Source organism: Notechis scutatus, chromosome 5 (assembly GCF_049901735.1).
Source record: "Notechis scutatus isolate UNSWTSFEM ecotype Mainland chromosome 5, rNotScu1.2, whole genome shotgun sequence".
NCBI lineage: Eukaryota > Metazoa > Chordata > Lepidosauria > Squamata > Elapidae > Notechis > Notechis scutatus.
In genome coordinates, this window is record NC_142013.1 from 69,961,947 (window position 1) to 69,984,521 (window position 22,575).

A 22,575-nucleotide genomic window follows, 5' to 3' on the forward strand; every position below is an offset into this window, starting at 1 on the left:
CACTCTGTACCGGGCCGCAAAGAAAAAAAAATAAAAAAAATGGCGGCTTTCTTCGCCTTCGGTGAATGCTGCTGGGATCGGGGATCAAGGACACAAATGAAAGAAGGGGAGGGAGGAAGCAACCGAAGCCTGTCCTGCTCTCTGGCTCAGCAGCTTCGGTTTCCTCCCGCCTCGTTCCTCTCTCAGTCGCTCTCTCGCTGCTCCACCAGCCCAGGAAGAAACTGCTTCAAAGAAGCCGGGGGGGGTGGTGGCTTTTCCTGTCGCCGCAGCTCCTCCGAAGCGCCCGTTTACCCCCACCCCGCCCGCCCGCGCGCGCTTCAATTCAGTGCTCCGTTCTGCCTGCCTGCCTGTCTGGTTGTTTGGGAGCAGCTTCGGCTGAGAATAATAACTATTCGCCTCTTTTTATCAGCCGAAGCTGCTCGAGCAAAGGCAGGCAGGCAGGCAGGCAGAACAGAGCACTGGGTTGAACCGCGCGTGGTGGGGTGGGGTAACGGGCGCTTGGAGGAGCTGCGGCGACAGGAAAAGCCACCACCCCGGCTTCTTTGAAGCAGTTTCTTCCTGGGCTGGTGGAGCAGCGAGAGAGCGACTGAGAGAGGAACGAGGCAGACACCTGAGGGAGGGAGGGAGACACCTGAGGGATGGGGCTGAGGGAGGCAGGGCCGAGGCGCTCCTGAACTTGGTGGTTTGCTGGCAGACGTTTATTACCCGACTAGGTAACAACATCAGATGTTACCTAGTCAGGTAATGAAACGTCTGCAAGCAAACCACCAAACTCAGATTCTCCCCCTCCTTGAAAAAGTGTTTGTGCTTGAAACTGGTCCCTGGTACAAAAAAGGTTGGGACCCACTGAGCTAGATAACATAGCAGATGGAAAGGGAAGTGGGTGCTGAGATAAGAACTATACAGAAGATAATAAGTATAACAAGTATATTTATGTATATTTTATAATACATCTAAAGTCTAATACTTGTTCATGCTTATTTTCATCAATTCTATGAAATAAGTCAATTGGTATTGGATCTTTGTTCAAGATCATGTTTCAGGTTATGAGCTTCATATGGTTCACATTATGAGGAAAACAGCCAAATTTATGCTAGATTTTAAAACTCATTTTAATTAAAATATGTGTTTGAAGACATGGAATTTTATGATTTCCAATTCATGGTAATCAGAATTTGTAGAATTGAGAGATTTTCTGAAGTTATTCTTAAGGGAATACAAGTGAGTTCACTTAGTAGACAAGCATAACCGATTACGGGCGATACCTACAGGCGACAACACCACTTCATTTAAGAGGAAACGAAAAATAAATTTCACGCCGTTTCACCCCACTCCCACCCCCTCAACCACAGTGTCCCATTCTGCCTGCCTGCCTTAGTTTCTGGTTGTTTGGGAGCAGCTTCGGCTGAGAATAATAACTATTCGCCTCTTTTACTCAGCCGAAGCTGTTCCGATTCAACCATTAACGAAGGCAGGCAGGCAGGCAAACAGAGCACTGCGGGCGGGCGGGCGGGCGGACGGGGTGGGGGTGGGGAGAAACGGGCGCTTCAGGGAAGCTGTGGCGACAGGAAAAGCCCCCCGCTTCTTTGAAGCAGTTTCTTCCTGTGCTGGTGGAGGAGCGAGAGAGCGACTGAGAGAGCTGACCCAGAGAGCAGGACAGGCTTCGGTTGCTTCCTCCCTCCCCCTTCTTTCATTTGTGTCCTTGATCCCCGATCCCAGCAGCATTCACCGAAGGCTTCTTAACATATATCGGCGTATAACACGCATACATCATTTGCCCCCTATTTTCAGGGGAAAAAGTGCGTGTTATACGCCGATAAATACGGTAACTGATATTTTATTCACTAGTAGCTGAATCATTTGATACTTTCCATATTCTTTATATTCACAAGATTAAAATAAATCCCACCAAAAATAACAGTAGGGGAATATTATAGCAGTTCAACAACAAAATAACACAGTTATCGACACCTAAGGCTTAGACACCTAAGGCTCATATGAAAATCAATAACATCCAGAAACATGCTTATTTAGAATACTGCCTGTTCATGGAACTGGAGAAAAATTTAGTTAGAATTTAGATTAGACCCCATCTAATCTAAATTCTAAGCTCTAAGGTAGCTTTGCAATCCCAACAAGCAGATATCTGAAGACAAATAGTGATCTACTACTCCAGTATCAAGGTAAAGGATTAGACAGGCTGATTAGCATGTCTATTGGATATGTTTCAATAGGGAGATAGCACCTAGTTTGCCTTGCCTGAATTCCCCCGACCCAGCCAAGATAGAGTAGGCCTCATTGATCCTTGGTTGGGAGTTGACCATTCAAGTTGATATTCCAGAGCAATAGGCCAGTCTGGAAGAGAGAAAAAAAAAGCCCTGGAAGAAGGCAGTGTCAAAGTAATTGTGTTGTCAGAAAAACTGAATGGATATGTCAGGGCTCCAACAAATCCACCCTCATTCAAATCAAAAGTCTTTAGCTGCATCTCAGAGAAAAGTAAATTGATTTATTAGGAATGGCCATGTTGGCGTAAGCTGGATGCAGCTGATACTAAATTACATCATATATTTCCCCCTTGACCCTGGTCTTCCCCCCACCCTCTGGATGTGACTTCTCCAATGGGATACATTGGACTCCAAGAGTCATCCATCATGCTCTCCAATAACATTCTTATGCTCCGACAACTTTGGGCTACTGGGGGTGATTAGACATTTAAGGAATGCCTTCTTTTTTCCCCACTCCCTTTTTCTGGAAGCTAAAAAGACCAAAGGTGTATCTTTTTAGTTGACAAGATAGATCTATGAAGTCAACAGAAATATAAGCTGAGTTCAGGGAATCTTTACATCTAGACTCATACACAAATTTATGTAAGTTCCATTATATGCAATGTTTGTTTTCAAATGATTCTGGAAATCATCTCCCAAATGAAATGACACATAAATGGCATGATTTACAGGTAGTCCTCAGCTTAAGACCACAATTTAGCCCAAGATTTCTGTTGCTAAGCAAAACAGTTGTTAAGTGAATTTTGCCCCATTTTACGGCCTTTCTTGCCGCAGTTGTTAAGTGAATTTTGCCCCATTTTACGGCCTTTCTTGCTGCAGTTGTTAAGTGAATCCCTGCAGTTGTTAAGTTAGTAGCACAGTTGTTAAATGAATCTGGCTTCCCCATGGACCTTGGTTGTCAGCAGGTCACAAAAGGTGATCAATCACATGACCTTGGGACACTGCGACCATCATAAATATGAACCAGTTGCCAAGCATCCAAATGTTGATCCCCTGACCATGGGGATGCTGCAATGGTTGTAAGTGTGAAAAACGGTCAAAAGTCACTTTTTTCAGTTCTGTTATAACTTTGAACGGCCACTAAATGAACTGTTTTAAGTTGAGGACTACTTGTAAATAAGTAAAATTCTACTTAAACATTTCCTGAAGTTTTCCATTGGTTGTGGATGAGAAAACCCAGGAAATGTAGGATGTTTTTGTAATTTTTCTTTACAACACTATTAGAACATTATGTTACATAACATTATTAGAACATTAATTCTAAACCATCTTCTACAGAAAAGAAAAATGGTTTAGAATTAAAGCCTGCTCAAAAGGATTTGAACAAAATGACATCTCACTGGGGTATATGTTTAAGGAAACTTATTTAGGACAGGAGTGAACTTCCAAAATCCTCTAACTTTCCAGCCAGACAACTTGGGGAAGATTAAGGCAACCAGTTTTGGGAAACTGATATGAATTTTGATAATGCTTTATTATTATTTTATTTAGCATTACTGTCATATCATAAAGTGAGGGACTATTCTTTATAGTTTCAAAATCTAAAATAGAAAGAATATGAAACTTAAGGTAGTGGCTAGGAAATTAATGTTTAATATATATAATAAGTCAGATAAGGCTTATTGCTCCATTTGTTTCATTTTTATTAAGAAAAAGCAATCATAAACAGGTGATTTTACGATATGAAAGGATATTTGACCTTGCATTCTGATACAGCATTTTCACTGACAGGAATAATCCCCAAACTATTATTTTCTGCCATGGATCCCATAAATACAAGAATCATCACTGCATGGATTCATAGCCAGGGAGCATATTGCTATGAGAAGAGTATATTCTCAGAATAACTGGCTAAGCAGGTCCTGGGTGAATTATTGAACTGATTACACCTCTAAAATACCGCCCTCTAAAGCCATATAAGAGGTCAAAAGAAGAATAAAAGGTTAGAAATGTGGTCACATGATTCCTTGTTTAAAAATGAATTGGAACAAGTCATAAAGAATATAGCTAAGGTGTGTATGTGTGTGTGTGTGTATTTTTTAAAATCCATGTTGTGATATAGAAATCAAATACTTAAATTATTTGGAACAACATTTTTATTAGGCTAGTTCAAGATTACAAATGTCTAAGATTATTGAAATTCAAAGCCTCTGCATCAGGAAAATTGGGGGAGGGGAACCCACAGAAAATGGTGGGAAGAATAAATGTGTCAAGTATTTAAGCCGTGTGTCTATCAATTACAGTACAGTATCTTCTAGATGAAAGTTACAGAAATACAGTACAAATAAATATATGAAATAAAGTTCATATAGAGTTGGTATTAAGATTGTAGGATGAAGAAATGAGAAAGTCATCATGTTTCTCTGTGTTTTGTAGATTAATTATAACGTTATCAGAGTGAGTTTTGTGATCTTAATCTATTTTGTCAGGTGCCCTTTTCAATCACATGAAAAAGTTGTGTCTCCATATGTTCTTGAATGCAAGAACAAATGAATTCAATACTGCTGATTATAGCAATCTTTGTATATGAAGTTTGCAAATATGTACAGGATTCAGTCATATCAATTTCAGGTAGATCCTTTTTCTCTTAATGGTATGTTTGTGCCAAGAGAATTTCCAAATTTTAGGAAGACACTCACTTCATTCTTCTCATCCTTCACTGAATGTGCTTAAACAGTGGAATATAACTTGAATTAAGGCTTGCAATGACAATCTTAAAAGTAAAGGCTTGTGCATCCAAAGCAGTTTTCCTTCACTAATGGCATAGCTAAGCATTCCTTTCAAATTAGTGTTTAATGTCATATGTACAGTAATCAGTACTTTGATTTCACCTTGTAAATCCAAGAAAATATTCTTGCTTTTCTAATTTTGCAAAGCAGTTTCAAAGCCTTGTATGACTCAAATAAAAGGCTTTGAAATGAAAATTTGAGCTTATTGATGCCTTGTTATTTCGCTATTTTTATATTTGAGCATATTATTGTTGGTATGTCAGTATTTAGTTCTCTGAGTATCAGTAATAAAAATGTGGAATGTAAATGTCATCAAAATATACTTAAATGACATTAGAATGTATATTTACACTAAAATAACTTCCACTAGTTAGCAGATTTATTTTCAAGATAATATCTTTAAAAACATACATTTAGGAATATATTTTTTCTAATTCCAAATGATATCACAACCAATCAATCAATTTAAAATCAGTTAGTATAAATTACTCAGTTCTAATATATTGCTAAACAATAATGGACAAAGTAAAATTGATCTCCATAAGCTGGGTTGAGCTGTCATGTTCCTCCTCACATTATCAAGATGATAAGCTGTTTTTGGAATGCCTTTAAAACAACTGTTAATCACTACATTCACATTGGAAGTGCCATTAACTTTAATTATGATTTATAAATCTTAATTAAATTAGTTTCAAATTGTCTGATTCAGATAAATTTAGTAAAATGAAAGTCTCAGAGAATACATATGTGTATGTGTATTACAACATTAAAATACTTCTCTTGGGGTATTTAAAAGATTTATCCACCTGAGATTGCTTTCAACTCAGATCTAGCTTATTGACTCTACCTGCTGCTGGTGCCACTGCCACGCCTGCTTCTTGGATGGTCTCAGTGGGCTGCAGAGCCCCAGCTGCCAGACACCTCCCCTCATGCACACATGCGCGCGCACAAACACACATGTGAAAGGTCAGAGAGCGGGACATAGAGTTGCTGGTGTAGATACAGCACTCATCTGCAACCTGGTGGGAGCCATCTGGGCCAGATGGCGCCACCTCAGCCCCTGAGCTTGCACATAGGAGGTGGCAAGCGCGCGAGGACTAGCATCCTGGGTGAAAGGGAAGTGCTTAGAACGCACTCCCCAGGGACACCAGACCCCATGCTCTCACCACCCCCTGTGTGCACCCCCAGGGGGTGGGGCCAAGGCAGCACCATGAATCTAACGTTGGCTGCGGTCCAGCCTAGATGGCCACCACTAGGTTGCAGATCAGTGCCTGGTCAGCCTGGTCTGGGCCAAGGCCCCGTTGGCCAGTCTTTTGCTGTTTCTCGGGCAGCCCCCCAGGCCAGATCTAACCACCTCGCAGGCCGGATCTAGCCTGTGGGCCTTGAGTTTGACACCTCTGCCTTAGGAAGATAAAAAGAATTCTACCTAATCAGTTTCTTATGGCCTTTTCTTTTGACAATCTAGGGAAATGTTTCTCAGCCAAATGAAAGGCAAGTGACAAAACATGAGTCACAATATCAACATGCAAACTCTGCCCCGAAATATCTGCTTGAAGCCTCACAAGTACAGTATGAATGTGCAGAACTTGCTTTATGATGTCACAAGATATGTTTTGTCACTGGCATTACCATGACCAGCTGTGGCCACTTATGCAATTAATACACATCAGCTCCTGGCTTATTTACCCTTGTTTCTCTAACAGTAAAGTACAATTTAATATTCTGTTTGAACAGAGCCAATGTACTGTGCTCTTTAACAGGTTTATTCACTGTTATTCTGTGGGGTTTTTTGCTTTTGAATAGATGTGTGAAGCAGAATTTTTAATATAACTAGTTATTTCAAGATTTTATACAATTTATTCTATGCATTCTGCCCTTGAAAGAGTAGTTAATGGGAAAATACTTTCTGATTTATTACTTCAGAATTATTACAATTTTATTTGCAGCTGTAATAAGTTTAAAAAGCATTGCCCTCTTGTGGTGAGCAGGGAATGTAAATATTGTTGCACAATTTTTAAACGCAATGCTTTTAATTTTAATCTAAGAATATATTATATTTTACAGCCAGTGATGCAAGTATCTCATCAAACCTTAGAAACTTTTCTGCAAGCACAACAAGTAAGAAACTTAAATACAATATTCTTTATCTTACTTTTATTTTCTTTCTTTCAACTGTATTTGCATCTTGGAAACTTCCTGACCAGTCCTTGCAGTTTTCTTAAGGTTTTTCAGAAGTAGTTTACTACTGCCTCATTTCCTAGGGCTTAGACAAAGTGACTGGACCAAGTCATCCAGCTGGCTTTGTGGCCAAGTTCAGACTATAGCTCACAGTCTCTGGTTTCTAAATCTGGTGCCTTAACCATTATATCACATTGGCTCTTTTATTCCTTACGTAGGTTTTTTTTTATACAGCATTTAATACCTTCAAACTCTTTAAAGCCAGCAAAGCTTCTCAGAATTATAACTCATATTGTGTGTAGCCTTCTCAGTTAAGAAGCAGCAGATGTATAGATATTTGCAGATATCAGGCTATTCAATACATTCTGGTATTCTGAAGTTCCCAGATGCTTCGATTAGTGCAAAATGCATAACTTGGCTGGTAAACAATGTTTATAACTCCTACTATATGATCCATCTATGAAAGACATAGACCACTTGACAAAAGTAGGTTTTCCCTTTAAGTACTTAAATTATGTCATTTAGGTCCTCAAAGGGAATTTCCACTTTAAATAGATGCCTTTATAACTTCTTCATCTCTCTCTATATATATAAAAGCGAAATACCACTCATACATCATTACAAAATCTCCAGAACCGTAAAGCCTACAAACTTGAAATTTAGCACGTATGTTCCTCTTGGCTTCTAGGTGCTCACTAAGAAAGGATTTTTTGAAACAAGTATCAGAGCATTAGTATTTCGTATATTGTTATTAACACACACTGATGCTAGGGTGTTCTACTCCCGCTCCCCACCTGAAAAGAAATATGTTCCAAATGCAAAACACAAACAGAAGAGAGGAGTTTCAGTTTCAGTTTCAGTTTCAGAGCAGCAAGCAGTTGAACTAAGCCACGCCCAGGCGCCTTGCTGTCTCCTGCTTGCTCACACAGCAAATACTGTTTCAGTTTCCAAACAGCCCTGGACTCTCTCACACACTGACAGGACGCTAGCCAGATGAATATCAATGGATGCTGGTAGGCAGAGGCAGAATTTCCCCCCTTATTTTCTTCCCAAAAAACTAAGCTGGACCACATAGTTTCATATCGAATCATGGGTATCGAGCTAGTTCATTCTAAACTTGTTTAGACAGGTTTTACAGAATAGGGCCTTCTGAAGATATTCCAGCTATCAGATAATCATCTGCCTGTTATACTAGAGGGGGGCTTTTCAGTGGTTCAGGGTATGGAATATATTTCCTCTGGAGTTGCAATTGAACCCCCCCTCTGCATTTAAAAAAGCAGTCATTAAACATCTTTCACCAGACATTTAGGGTTACTGATGGTTCTCAACTTATAATTGGTCACTCATCAACCATTCAAAATTAAAATGGACCCCTGTCAAGAAAAGATGCATCCCGTTCTGAAGTTTCAATGGCCAGGCCACCCTCCTGATGTATTTTGGGTGCTCAGCAACCACTCTGCATTTTCGGCCATTTGCAGAATCCCATGGTCATACAATTATGATTTATGATGGTTTTGCTGAAAACCAGTGTTTACTTCCAGTTTTTGGAAAAAATGCCCCATAGCAAACATTGGCTTCACTTAATGACTGTGATATTTTGTTAATGAGTATAGAATTATTTATTAACCATGGTGATTAACTTATTGACCACTGCAAAAAAAGGTTTGTAAAATTGGGTTGTCACCCATTTTACAACTGTCACAACTTATGACAATAATGCATAGTCTCTATTATGAGGACTACCTGTGCAATCTAGTTTTCAGAATGCTATTATTAGCCACAGTAAATATTTAAATGGGGAAAATACCAATTGAAATTAAAGAATAAAAATAAAATAAAATTAGGATTTGCATCTCTCACTGAATTTATTCATCTGTTTTTATCTTTAGAATTTTTCTCTAAATAATAGTTTAAAATTATAAATAATGCTGGAAACCCTTTTGAGACCTGATGACCTCTACCAGCTATATTTCACAGACACCTACATTTTAATTTTGTTTAGTGCCGAAGGCTAAAATGAATAAATAAAGCAATGATGCGAAGAGTGTAGACATCACATTAGCTGTCTTAGTGATAGTGTACAATGGGTTAAGCCAAATAATGTAAAAGGAGGAAATTGGGATTTTCAGTTCCCCCCATTGCCCAGGAATTGGAAATTAAAATACTGTTGTAAACTTACTGTAAAATAATTTCAATATGATCCCTGGCTAAATAGTCACTGTATTTCAGGAGCATGACAGGAGAAGACCACGAAATATCATTTTAGGATTGAATAGCATTCACAGGCCGCAGGTTTGCTATTCTTTCCCCCTAAGCATTCTATAAATATCTAGAGAGAAATCTAAAAAATAAAACATGACTCAGTGTGTCTGGATGATTATTTTTCCCTACATAAAACAATAATATTTTGACAAAAATGCTTCAATTTTATAAAATGCATTGATATTAGATATTGGAGGTCCTTCAATTTAGCTCCTTGATCAGCAGAAGATCTACATTGCAATTAAATACAGATAATCCTTGATTTACGACAATTGAGCCTAAATTTTCCATTGCTAAGTCAGACAGTTAAGTGAGTTTATGACTTTTTTGAGATAGATGTTAAGTGAATCACTGCAACTGTTAAGTTAGTAAAACAGTTAATTGAATCTGGCTTCTCCATTAATTTTTCTTGTCAGAAGGTTGCGAAAGGTGGTCAGATGATCTTCGGACACAGCAATTGTCATAAATATGAGTCAGTTACCAAGCACCTGAATTTGATCTCATTACAATGGGGATGTTGCAACAATTGTGTGAAAAACTGTGATAAGTCATTTTTTTTCAGTGCCACTGTAACCTTGAACATTCACTAAAGAAACTGTTGTAAGCAAAGAACTAACTACCTGTAGTCTTGTAAGCTTTGCTTTAGTGAAAAAGAGATGAGCATCTTCTAGGACAGACAAAATTCATTTGTTAAGAGGTTATTCTAAAATAGGGTAAGCAACTTATGTCGCCACTGAAATTATGCCATTTTGTTTTTAAAAAATAAGAATGGGAATGCAAGGCCTCTGGGAGAAAAAATATCTTCCCTTTTCACCTTTAATATCTTCTCACAGACTGGCTTTCATATAGCCTCAAATCAATTCTCATTGCCAACATTTGGCCATTTTGCGAGTTATTTTTTTCCATAGGTTTTTTTTTCCATAGTTATTTTTTTCCATTTGGAGGGTGTGGGAATTGTTAAAGAAATAGAATAAACAACTTGCCTCCCAGATTTTCAGCTTTTATTTTCATCCTTTAAAAAAATTACCTCAAAATGCAAAAATGGGATTGAAAACACTTGTTTCTGCAGTAACATCACTATGGCTCCAGAAATCCTTTTTCAACCATCCTGCCCTAAAGCTGAAGGAAACTGTTTCCTTACTGTTTAGACCAATTGGTTCTAGTTCTATTTTCTAAAGCAATGAAGAATATTAGTGTAACATTTCTACTTTTCCTTATCTTTTGCCACAGCCCTTTGTTGTACTCAAATTGACAAAATTGTTTCCCAAACTATGACTGAGTTTTTATGAGAAAGTTTGGAAAATTCACATTTCAGCTTATAAAAAATATAAAATTATGGCTGTTTTTATTCACATGCTTTTTAAATAAATAAAAACTGTTTCTTTATTTACAGCAGATTCATCCATTGTCAGTTTTGTCACCTTTCCTAACAGTGCTACAGGCAAGATTTTCCTTAAAAAATTGACATAGAGTAAATTTAATGTTTATTACTTTTCTTCTCTTCGCTATTGTATTAAATGTTGTGTTTTTGTATTCTTAGATTTGTCTTCAATTGGAACTCTGGATACTGCAGGTAAGAGTGGGTTACTTATAATATTTATGTAGAAAACATCTTGTACCACTTTTAATTTCAGTAGAAATAGGCTAAAATTTGTTTAGCTTAGAGTCGTGTAGTACCATACAATACCAAATTAAACAAAATATCAAATCATGCTGTAAACTGTCCTTTCAGGAAGAAAATTATTCAGCGCAAACATTTTTCTTGAACCATTATCAGTATGATTTTAACAATCCTTTAACAAAGGGATAGGCTATATTTAACTACAGCATAATAAAATAGACCCAACTATATGCAAGTATAACTGATGTTGTTTAGTGTAACGGGATTCTTGACTTAAAGAACAAAGGAAATGAAATTTGATTGAATTATTACTGTAAATCAGCAATTCAGTCAATAAGTTTGGGTCTCCTTAAATGAGACAAAAAAAACATAGGTGTTACAAAATTAATGGACAGTTGTGCAAAATTTTGAACAAGAGGAAATAAGAAAATTGCTGTGGAATTTAGAGAAAGAAAAGTGATATTTAAAGACAGAAAATAAAATATAATCACACTTATTTTTCTGGGAACCGAGCAAAGACAAAGTCTGAAAGATCTTACTAATTAAATTGGAGATCTTTAAAATACTAACAAAGGTATTTTCTCCATAAGGCTATTGTTCAGTCAAAACAGCCAAAGCCAAAGGAAAATATAAAATGGTGATTGAACATTTCTATACTAGCAAAGAAACCTTGTTCATTGTGTTTAGCAGGATAGCCAGTCATCACAATCCAATATAAAGTTGGGATAGTACACCATAATTGTTTGAAAAAGCCTCTTGATAGAATGTTATTTTTCTTTAATGTGTAATTATTTCAATATAAAGAATAGAAAAAAGGGAAAACAGAAATATATACTATATCCAAAAAGGAAAAAGGAAACAAGAAAAATATATTATATGAATGAAATATATGAAAGAATCCTTCAGCTCAGTAATTTAAACACACCATTAAACCTTAATGGATAGTGATAAATTAGACTAGATTCAGTAAAGTACCAGTTTAAAAGCACAAAGTGAAAACATATTTCAAGACTATAAATTTAAGTCATGGTCTCTTTCCAGTATTGAGAAGTAATATTTCTTAACAATGAGTTCCATTTGTTAAATCCATAATTCTTGATATAGTTGTGTTCCACATTTTTTATTATGTAAGGATTGGCCTTCCTTAATATCTTGTCAGTCTGTTTAAATAGCCTTATTTCCTATATATATATGTGTGTGTGTGTGTGTGTGTGTGTGTATGTATGTATGTGTGTGTGTGTGTGTGTGTGTATATATATATATATATATATATATATATATATATATATATATATATATGTATATATGTATATATGTATATATGTATATATGTATATATATGGTATTCAGCTTTGTTCAGGTATTTTCCCACGTGATTATAGTTGTGCTTTTAAAGTTGTAGCAACGTTTCGGCAGAATCTCATCTGCCATCATCAGGCTTCTGTATTGTGTTCATCTGTGAGTCAGACTTTTACAGTTGTTTCAGTTTTAAATTTGGGGCTAGCCTACTGCTGTGCCAGAATGGTTTTTTCTTCCTCCTGATTGGTTGGGAGTCTTGGTCTGTGTTTATTGGTCTTGGAGTTTGCTGTGTTCTGCTTGATTGATGTTTCTAATATCTTCTGTCTGTTTTGTGGCTTTTTTTGTGTGTCTTGATTGGCTGGCAACATTGTGTTCCTGTATTGGAGGCTTTTAGTGCAGCTTGGCTCTGAGTAAGTGGACGGCTATTGTTAATTGACAGTCTGGTGGAATTATTTGGAAGCCTGCACTCACAAACAAACAAAAATCTCCACACCACTAGCCAGGCAAACACCTGGGCACAAACAGATCCCCCCTGATACCTCCAGCTCAAACACACCCCAACCAGGCACCCAGATGAAACCTAGCTTCCTAACAAATGATAGCCGTCCATTTACTTGGAGCCAAGCTGCACTAAAAGCCTCCAATACAGGAACACAATGTTGCCAGCCAATCAAGACACACAAGTAGGCTAGCCCCAAATTTAAAACTGAAACAATTGTAAAAGTCTGACTCACAGACAAACACAATACAGAAGCCTGATGATGGCAGATGAGATTCTGCCGAAACGTTGCTACAACTTTAAAAGCACAACTATAATGACATGGGAAAATACCCGAACAAAGCTGAATGCCATATATACATACATACATACATACATACATACATACATACATACATACATGTTTTCTTAAGTTTTCGCGGGTACTTACATGTATGGCATTCAGCTTTATATATATATATATATATATATATATATATATATATATATATATATATATATATATATATATATATATATATATATATGCTATATATATGCTATATATATATGCTATATATATGCTATATATATATATATATATATATATATATATATATATATATATATATATATATATATATATATATATATGCTATATATATGCTATATATATATATATATATATATATATATATATATATATATATATATATATATATATATATATATATATATATATATATGCTATATTAGTATATCATTGTAAATGAAAATTGAACTTGACTTTTCAAAAATAGATGGTATGTTTATTATTGTTATTATTATACATAACACTGTGTGGGAAGAAAAAATAGGCTATTGATCTATCAGATTCCCTAAGGCCTTTGGATGATAGCAGACCCCAGAGTAAAAGAGACATGAAACCAAAAGTTTTAGATAGGATGATTTCAAAATGTACCAGAGCTATTTGTAATCCTGCTGAGCTGTTTTGTGGAATGTGATTTTGCAAAGTATGTAGTTTTGAAAACCACGAGAAATAGGGAACAGAAAATAGCTGATGGATAGAAGTTTGAGATGTACACGGGTATATGTGGAGATTGTCAGTAAGAAAGAACAGAGAAGTAAGTTGTGAAATGCATGCAGAAAAGTATAACAAGAAAGTCTTGGGATGTGTTCAGGGCCACTGCCATGGCTACTCCTTGCCAGACTCGGCCATGTCAGTGGACCTCATTGCAATGTTGTTTGTAAGTATTATCTTACTGAAAAGTTGTTATGTTGTGATGGCTTTTCATGTTCCAAATTGCTCATGAAATAAACCTCTGATCTCAACATAGGATTTATTGCTTGTGGTTTGTCTGTGTTCCACTTTTATTGAGTTAGTTTTATGACAACTGTGAAATCACTGCTGCAAGTTCTTTAGTGGTGTTGGCCTTCATTCACATCAAATTCTTCCCAAGGATGCTTAATATATCACTGTAATCTATGTGTTGATCGAAGCAGTGTGGCCTTTTGTAACTGACAAATGATTTTTTTCCCCAATGCATATATTTTGTAACTAACTGCCATTGAAGACTTTTTGCTATTGCCACATCAACTATCCATACTTTCTTCTTTTCCACCACAGTTAAATCTGGTATATTACATGCCAAAGCATCCACCCTCCTTAACACATTAACAATTGTCAATAAGAAAGCAAAAAAATCTGGATAGTGGAATACCTGGAGACAAGAAAAAAGAAAAGGCAGTTTACACAATCGCCATTCGCTGCATTCTTCCATTTTGTTTTATCTTTTCAAACCATCCTTTATATCAGGAACTCTTGATTAGGACTCCACAATAAATCACAGTAAATCCTAACATTTCATAGCTGAGCTTAACTTTTTGTATTGGCTAAGAATAAACTGGCAGATACAGCTCAGTAAATTCAGAAAATTTATTTTACTGTAGATTAAAATAGTTTTAAGTGCAGCTGTAGGTATACTGTACCCAAGTATTGATTGATCATGGATTTAAACACAAAATTTCCTATACCTGCCTTTCCAAATTAAAATGCAACCATGAAGCTGAATAATAATAATTATTATTATTTTTAAAACAAGTTTTATTTTCAAGACAAACTATACATAGATACACATAAAACAAAACATAAAAGCATAAAAAATCTCTTATCTGAAAGTTGATTAGTCCCGGGTTAAAACTCTTGGTACAGACACAAATTCAAATTCATATTCATTTTACATACCATTTCATATCTTATTAACATTTTCAGTTTTCTATATGTCTTCTCCTCTCCTTTAAATTTTCTCAATTTTATTTTATTTTATTTATCTCCTCTCAATTCATATCATAATATTTATTATTCTTTGTCTGTTCTATTCCAGCCAGCCCTTTATTTTCCTTCTTTAAAAAAAAAAAAAAACTTCTCCTGTACACTATATGGAGTATGATGCCTTTATCTCTTTCCCCTACATTTATAATACTTAATATAAAACACATGACATATATTGGGATTCTGTCTGGTACATTCTAAAATTATACTATATTATCAAAAATAATACAAATCTATTCATTAGTATTAATATTCATTCATATCTTAAACATTTAAATCATTACTTTTCAATTAAATCACATACTTTTATGGGAGCCCTATTTTCCATAGTTATATATTATATCCCTCATCATATATTATAGCTCATTATTTCATTAAAAAGTACCTCCTTCTTCTACTTCAATTCTCATTTCACAAGAAATTTCGCTAGTATACCATATTCTAATCATTAATATTAACAATCATTTATATCTTAAACATTTTATCCATTTCAATTAAATATCATGCCTTTATGGGAACACTTATGCTTTTCAAAGATTATTACCCCCCCCCACATCACAATCTTAAATCATGTTTCGTTACAGTACTCCCTTTTCTTAACCAAAAATTTCACTAATTTATGTTAAATATTTTATCACATTTTAGGTTACATATTGTTTCTAATTTTCTATGTTTACTTCTAAATGCAAGTATAAAAATGCAGTCTTATGTATCTTTCTAGAATCCCTTTAACCATAAAGCTTATCCATTATCTCTAAAAAAAATTTGCTTCTTAACATCTTGCTCCCCACCATTAGGACTTCTCATCCCTTCCTTTCTTTCTTGTTTCTTCTTCTCCTTATCCTCTTTAACCCCTTGTCTCTCCACCTCCCTTTTATTCTGCTTTCCCCCTTTCTGTTGTTTCTTAACATAATGTCCCCTTTTCACCTTATTCTTCTCTTTTTGGGCTATTTTTCCAGATCTTAAAGACCTTTTTCCCTTTTTCTCTTGCTTTTTCTCTTCTCCAGTCAAAGTAATTTGTTCATCAAAGATGGCTTCTCCTTCTTCTTTGTCCCCATCATCCTCATTCTGCTTCACATAAATATAAACCGCCATTTCCAAGTATTGAAAAATAGTGTCAAGACCATCTTCCCCTCCTTGTTTTTCTCTTTCAAATTTTTGATATATAAGTTCCAATTCATCCATAGATGATGCCATTGTGTAGAGAAAAAGTTTTTCCAAACAACCACCCAGATGATTTAATCAGAAGTAATTTCCAAAGGTTCCAAAGTCACCAAACAATCCAAACAGACTATTTCTTTTAGATACCTTCTTCTTCTTCACTTTCTCTTTCTGGGGTTAAAGTAATCACAAATCCTTTTCAAATATATTTTTTGGAAGTTTTTAAACTCTTTGTAATTCTAGGCAATCTTCTTCTTATTTTCAAATTTTGCTCTAATTCTTTTTTTCACTCTCCCTTCCCACTCACAGCCAAAAAGGTGGGTTTTTTTTTCCGCTGTCACTTTAGGAAGGAGAGTAGAACAAAGAAAAAACTTTCCCCTTTAGAATATTCGCAGCTTAAAAACTCTCACAGGGAACAATATATACTTAGCAGCCTTCAAGATTCCAGGTCATTTTCTCCCGTCTTGTCCTGGTTAGAATCAACTTTCACTTTTCTTTCAGCTTCCTCCCTCCTGCACCTGCTTGTCCGGCTGCAGCTTTCTTCGTGGCGGCCATTGCTGACCGCCGTTCCTCCGCCTCGGGAAAAGGGGGTTTAGCCGGCTGGGGAGGGGGTTTGCGACACCCCCAAACCCCTTGCCGGATCCCCCCTGTCTTCAGCTGCCTCTGCGGGGCAGCTATATCCCCCAGATCCAAATGGATCGGGGGAACCTTGACGGTGAATGCAGCAGGGATCACGCGGTCGCGAATCCCTGCCGCCGCCGAAAGGTTGCAAACCGGAAGTCCGAAGCTGAATAATTATTGAATGTTTAAATTATGTCCATTTCAAGCCTTGGAAAAGCTAGCTTCCACTTGCCAGATTCCACTCTTATCACTTTTTGCCTCTCTCTCACTCCTCTTCTGAATCTAGTAAATTCCATAATAATTAAATAATTAGCAGAATAACAGAGTTGGAAGGGACCTTGGAGGAGGCAAAAAATGATCAGCTGAGAGGAGAAAGAAGAGAAAAGTGCAGGATTGGCCCTTCCACCTGCCCCTGCGCTTTTCTCTTCTTTATCCTCTCAGCTGATTGGCGCTGCAGGACTCAGCTAGTGTGTGGAAAGCTGTGTGTGCACGTTAGGTCAGGTAGGATCCCACTGCTGCCTTGGAGGTCTTCAAGTCTAATCCCTTGCTCAAGCAGGAAACCCTATACCGTTTCAGACAAATGGCTGTTCTATCTCTTTTTAAAAACATCAATTGATACATCATCCATAACTTCCAGAGGCAAGCCTTTCCATTGATCAATCGTTGTAAATGTCTGGAATTTTGTTCTTAGTTCTAGGTTTTTTTCTCTCCTTGGTTAGTTTCCATCCATGGCTTCTTATTCTGCCTTCAGGTGCTTTGGAGAATAGGTTGATCCCCTCTTCTTTGTCACAGCTCCTTAGATATTGGAACACTACTATCACCTCATCACTAGAATGAATGAATGAATGAATGAATGAATGAATGAATGTACAAAGGATGTAGTTAAGACAGTCTCGGGCTAGGTCATCATTGGAATGGAGTTTGATATCCAGTAATTTAAATACATTTTCCGAAACTATTCTGTGAATCATTAAGAAAACTTTAGAAAACTTGTTGAATTAACAGATGAGTATCTCAGGCCAGAGCCAATGCCACAATAGGAAATGAGGTAAACCATCTTAAAAAGCATATTAATTACAAACAGAAAAGCATTTAAATCTGACACAAGGTAGTTCAGTGTCTGAAAATCTTGTTTAGAAAAAAGAAAAGGTAATGCATCAGTTTAGGTTACTTGCTCATTGAATGGCAACAAGGATGGCATAACAAATAAAATTCATGACATCTGCTATAAAGGAAAGCTAGCAAAAGTCAGGAGGAAAATTTTTGAATACTCCAAATGCTCAATTGGTTGCTTCTCATGACAGAGAAATCATTTTCTTATATACAATTTTCCTAATTCACAACCATTTTATTTCATCTTTCCACCAAGCATTTTTTTAATACTTCCCTTTAATGTGCTTTGGGCTAAACAAATACATTTGCTTGCTTTGTCTACTTTGTTTAATACAAATATATTTTACATTAATATACTTCTGTGGGCTTTTCATAAAAGAATTATTTTTGCTATTTTCCAAGGAACTTCCATTTAATCTTTTCTTAATTTCATTTTCATTCTTTTTCTGTTGAAGGATTCTTCTGTCTTGTAATACTTTAAATATGGATTTTCTCGTTCTGCAATGATGCTATATATCATTCTACTTTTGTTTCATGTCCATTTTCTTCTCAGATCCACTCTTCCTGCTACCAAATAAAAGTCTGATCTGTGTTCAGAACTTCTCATCACTCTTGCAGCCTTTATTAAATCCTTTGATCTTTCATCGTAAACATTAAATCAGCCATGAGGTTAATTCCTGTACATATTAATGCATCAGTAGATAGGCTGAAATCATGATCAAAGCAAACAATTCATTCTTTGTAAAGCTTCACAATTCTTTGTATTTGGAATTAATCATATACCCACTTTCATATATGTAGTTATCAGTTCTGCTCTACAAAAACAAGACAACCATTCAGCTCTATTTCATTTGTCCTCCATCTCTTAAGTTTCAGAAAAAATATTCTATCTCTGTGTCTGTCTAAATTTTATTTCATTTTTATCTCATGTCATTAATTCATTAGTTTTACCATATGTTCCTGTTGCAATCTAAATTGCAGTCATATGATATTAGCAGATGGGCCAATAAATATTGATTTCCTATGCCCATAAATGGTTCTGCTAACTCAATCTAATGCTTTAAAAAGTTAGCTAGGTTATTAGTTTCAGTTATTCCATGCTACATGAAGCATTCGCTGCTAAGACTCTGTTTTAACACATTTTGGCCAGAATTTACAAGCGTTAACTAAAGCCCAGTTTTATCTCCAGCATGCTTATGTTATTCTGTATACATAAGAATCTTCAATCTAAAGACAACTTTGTAAGCTAAGATACCATGATTTCCTCCTCTGCCTTCTGTTGCTCTTATTTTTTTTATAAGCAATTTCATTCTTTTGAGTTTAAAGGCTTATTGCAATTCATATATTTAGCTGGATTTATAATATTGTACCTAACACATTTTTAAAAATAATAAATGCAATACTCATATTTTGGCTCCATGCAAGGAGCTATATTATCTTAGCAAAAGTACTCCAATTATATTAAAATGCAAAGTCTTCTTTTTATTTGTGTTTTGTAGGAGCAAACATTTTATATAAGAAAGTGTGTAAGTTATCGGATATATGTAAAGATTCAGGTTAGTGATTCTTAATTTTTTTACTTATTGTGTTGTTTGGCTTTAATTCTGTTTTAGATTTAAAGGTCCTTCTTGCCTTGCTTCCCTGCACAGAGAATGTAGAAAGGAGGATAATGTGACCATGTGAAATGGTTCTTATAATAATAGACTATATTTCGTCATATAACTAAATCAGGCCAAACGTTCTTTTTTTGCGAAGGACAGAATATCAGTGTATAATCACACAAGGAAGCTAAAGAATAAAAGAGAAAATATATGCTTAATTATTTTTCTACAATATATGCTTTAATTTCTAAACCAAATTATTCCTAATGCAAATGGGTTTTTTTCTCCCTTCCTTTCCAGTTTTCTACATGGGCAGTATGAAATTTCAAATTCATGAAAACAATTCAGATACTTCATATAACCTAACAGTAGTAAGAGTCTTTATTATTGTTGTTATTTTGTGATCAAACTTATGTTTTCTATTAGGGTTATTAACCATTGTCACAATCCTAAGTTGCATAATTAAAAGAGTCACAGTTGACATTAACTGTCTCGGCATAAAGTAAGTGATAAATGGTAGAAAAAGTAAATTTACCTTTGCTTGGTCTCCTGGAATGGAATAATTGCTTTGCATTATAATTTATTCATTCTGTAATTAAAATTTTGTTAGGTTTCATTCACAGTACATTCTTCACTATGAATAGTAATTAATAACCTGTGCCCTATCAGGCCATATTATGTTGCTATACCCATTATATTCTCTGGAGGCAGACAATATATAAAAGCATAATGTATTCATGAGTTCTTTGTTGTTTTTAGAAATATCCTGACAACAACACTAATCTGTACCTGTTAAAAGTTTATTCAACCCAACTACCAGAAATAAAGTGAGTACTTTAAAAATATATATCTTTCTTCCTTGCCACTGTTGCATGCAAGTCATATTTAAAATACTTTTGTTTTTTTAATACTTCTGGGAGAAAAAAAACTGTTTTAATTTTATCACTTCAGGTTTGCTATAATCTATTTATATACCGCCAAATTAATTTTTAAGGCAAACACTTTCATGTCTCTTCAGCACCTTTGTACCATAGGTATAAGATTATTATCCACGTACATTAATTTACTTGCAGTGAAATCAGCAGGGCTAATATGCAACGTTTAGTACAGATATTCACCCTATATTTATATGCATTTGGTTGGTGTGTTGGGCTTTTTCTTCTTGTCTATGTCATTTTTCATTGAATGGTCCTTTTCTAATTTGTTTTGGAATTACTACGCAATGTCTGCATATATAATTCCTAGTACATATTTAGCTTTTTAAAAACTACTTGGTATCCTAGCCTACTTTTCTTAAATCATGGAAAGATGTTACTTTTCCTAAATTTTGGCAATTTGCCCTTATTCCTTACAGCCCAGTAAACAATTGAAATGATAAATGAATTCTTCCTAAAATAATTATTTTTGAAAACCTTATCTTAACCTTAAACAATGTGGTATAGGATCCCGGACTTCAAGTAAAGATATTTTATCCTTTCTTACAAGTTTGTAATAAAAAATAAACAGTTTAATGGAATTCACATTGAAACTAGCACACTTGCCTGGTTGAGGGATGGAACAATGTAAGAGATTTCAAGTAATACTTAAGGAACAATTTCTTCTACTTTCATCAACTGAAGTTGGAGTAATTTGTCATACAGTATCCACAATAAAAATTAGACGCTTTGGTTTTGATCTCTAAATAGGCAAATATCCCCATTCACAAGTGAAAGATGTAAGGATAGTTAAATAACTATTTACATTGTATATTTGTTTTTTCTGATTGATCCCCTTTGTCTATAATCACATGTTCCTTTTTTCAAACCAGGAGGGGCAGTAATTTAAAGTCTCCCTGACAGATAATTCCAGTAATATACCACTGGTTAGACTAAATCTCCTGTTGCCTCTTAGCCTCTTCAGCTTTTCTATGTGGATTTCTGACTTTAGCCCAGCACCAGGCAAACTAAGCAAAAAGATCTCTGGATTTAATTGCCCCAGCACAGAATTATAGAACGCAACAAATGCTGCATCAACTCAAGATCAAGAGATGCTGGCTCTAAACTCAGATGGAATCTAAAGTTTCCTGTGGAACAATACAGAAATATGATGTTGGTTCCCCAGCCCTCCCTCGTGACCAGTCCATCTTTAGCCAATGCAACATTGCCGAGATGTTTTGGGAAACGCTGAGGTATTTAGGCTGGTGAAATTCCACACTCAGGGCAAGGCCTCCATGAGTTGGCAAGGACCAGATTCCAAACTGCTCTGCTCTTCTTCAACTGTTCCCACTTCCCTAATTCGCACCATAGAGCCATACAGATGTATTGCCCGTGTTCCCCCTCCCTTCTCCATTGCTTTGATGTCAGAATGCCAGCAAGGTGCCAAGCCGAAGATGGTGGATCTGACAGAGACCTCTTAAGAAAATGAAAACTGATTTCTCCCTATTGAGGCGTCTCAGCATTTAATCAGTTTATCTGATGCTTTGGGCTATAGTACTATAGAATGACAAGTGAATGGCTGTCACTAGCCCCAATAAATTTAAATATATATATATAGTTTTATATTATATTTATAGAACAAAGCATGCATACTTATTGTTTCAGGACTCATATATCTTGTAGATTGTGTTGACATGCAGATGGGAGAGTGGAATTATGTGGATTTAGTGGCACAAGATTTTGCCCTTAAGTTATGAGGCATATATGTCTTGATGATTATAAATATTGATAGTGTTTAAATTAATTGTTGTAGGTTGCTTTCTTACAATATACATACACAATTGTGCTTGTTGGAATTATCATTCTGTAAGTGGAACTTCACTTGCCCAGTGATTTCCACCCCCCACCCCCCAGATGCCATACAGTTCCTGGCTATGGAGAATGGGGATATTCCTAGGATTGGATGAGATGTGGGGGTGGA

The 22,575-nt window shown here is 35.8% G+C and overlaps 1 protein-coding gene across 3 annotated transcripts in view; it reads left to right on the forward strand.

Moving 5' to 3' along the window:
* ADGRG2 (adhesion G protein-coupled receptor G2) overlaps positions 1-22,575 on the forward strand; it is a 58,219-nt gene that overhangs the window by 14,492 nt on the left and 21,152 nt on the right. For 2 of the 3 annotated variants that reach the window (XM_026674938.2, XM_087966951.1), the window contains 5 exons: positions 7,079-7,132; positions 10,995-11,027; positions 19,579-19,635; positions 19,981-20,051; positions 20,440-20,507. In XM_026674938.2, coding sequence (XP_026530723.1) covers positions 7,079-7,132; positions 10,995-11,027; positions 19,579-19,635; positions 19,981-20,051; positions 20,440-20,507 — 283 coding nt within the window. Of the gene's footprint in view, positions 1-7,078; positions 7,133-10,994; positions 11,028-13,960; positions 14,100-19,578; positions 19,636-19,980; positions 20,052-20,439; positions 20,508-22,575 lie in introns of those variants that run through there. The other variant, XM_087966952.1, reaches the window with a different exon arrangement.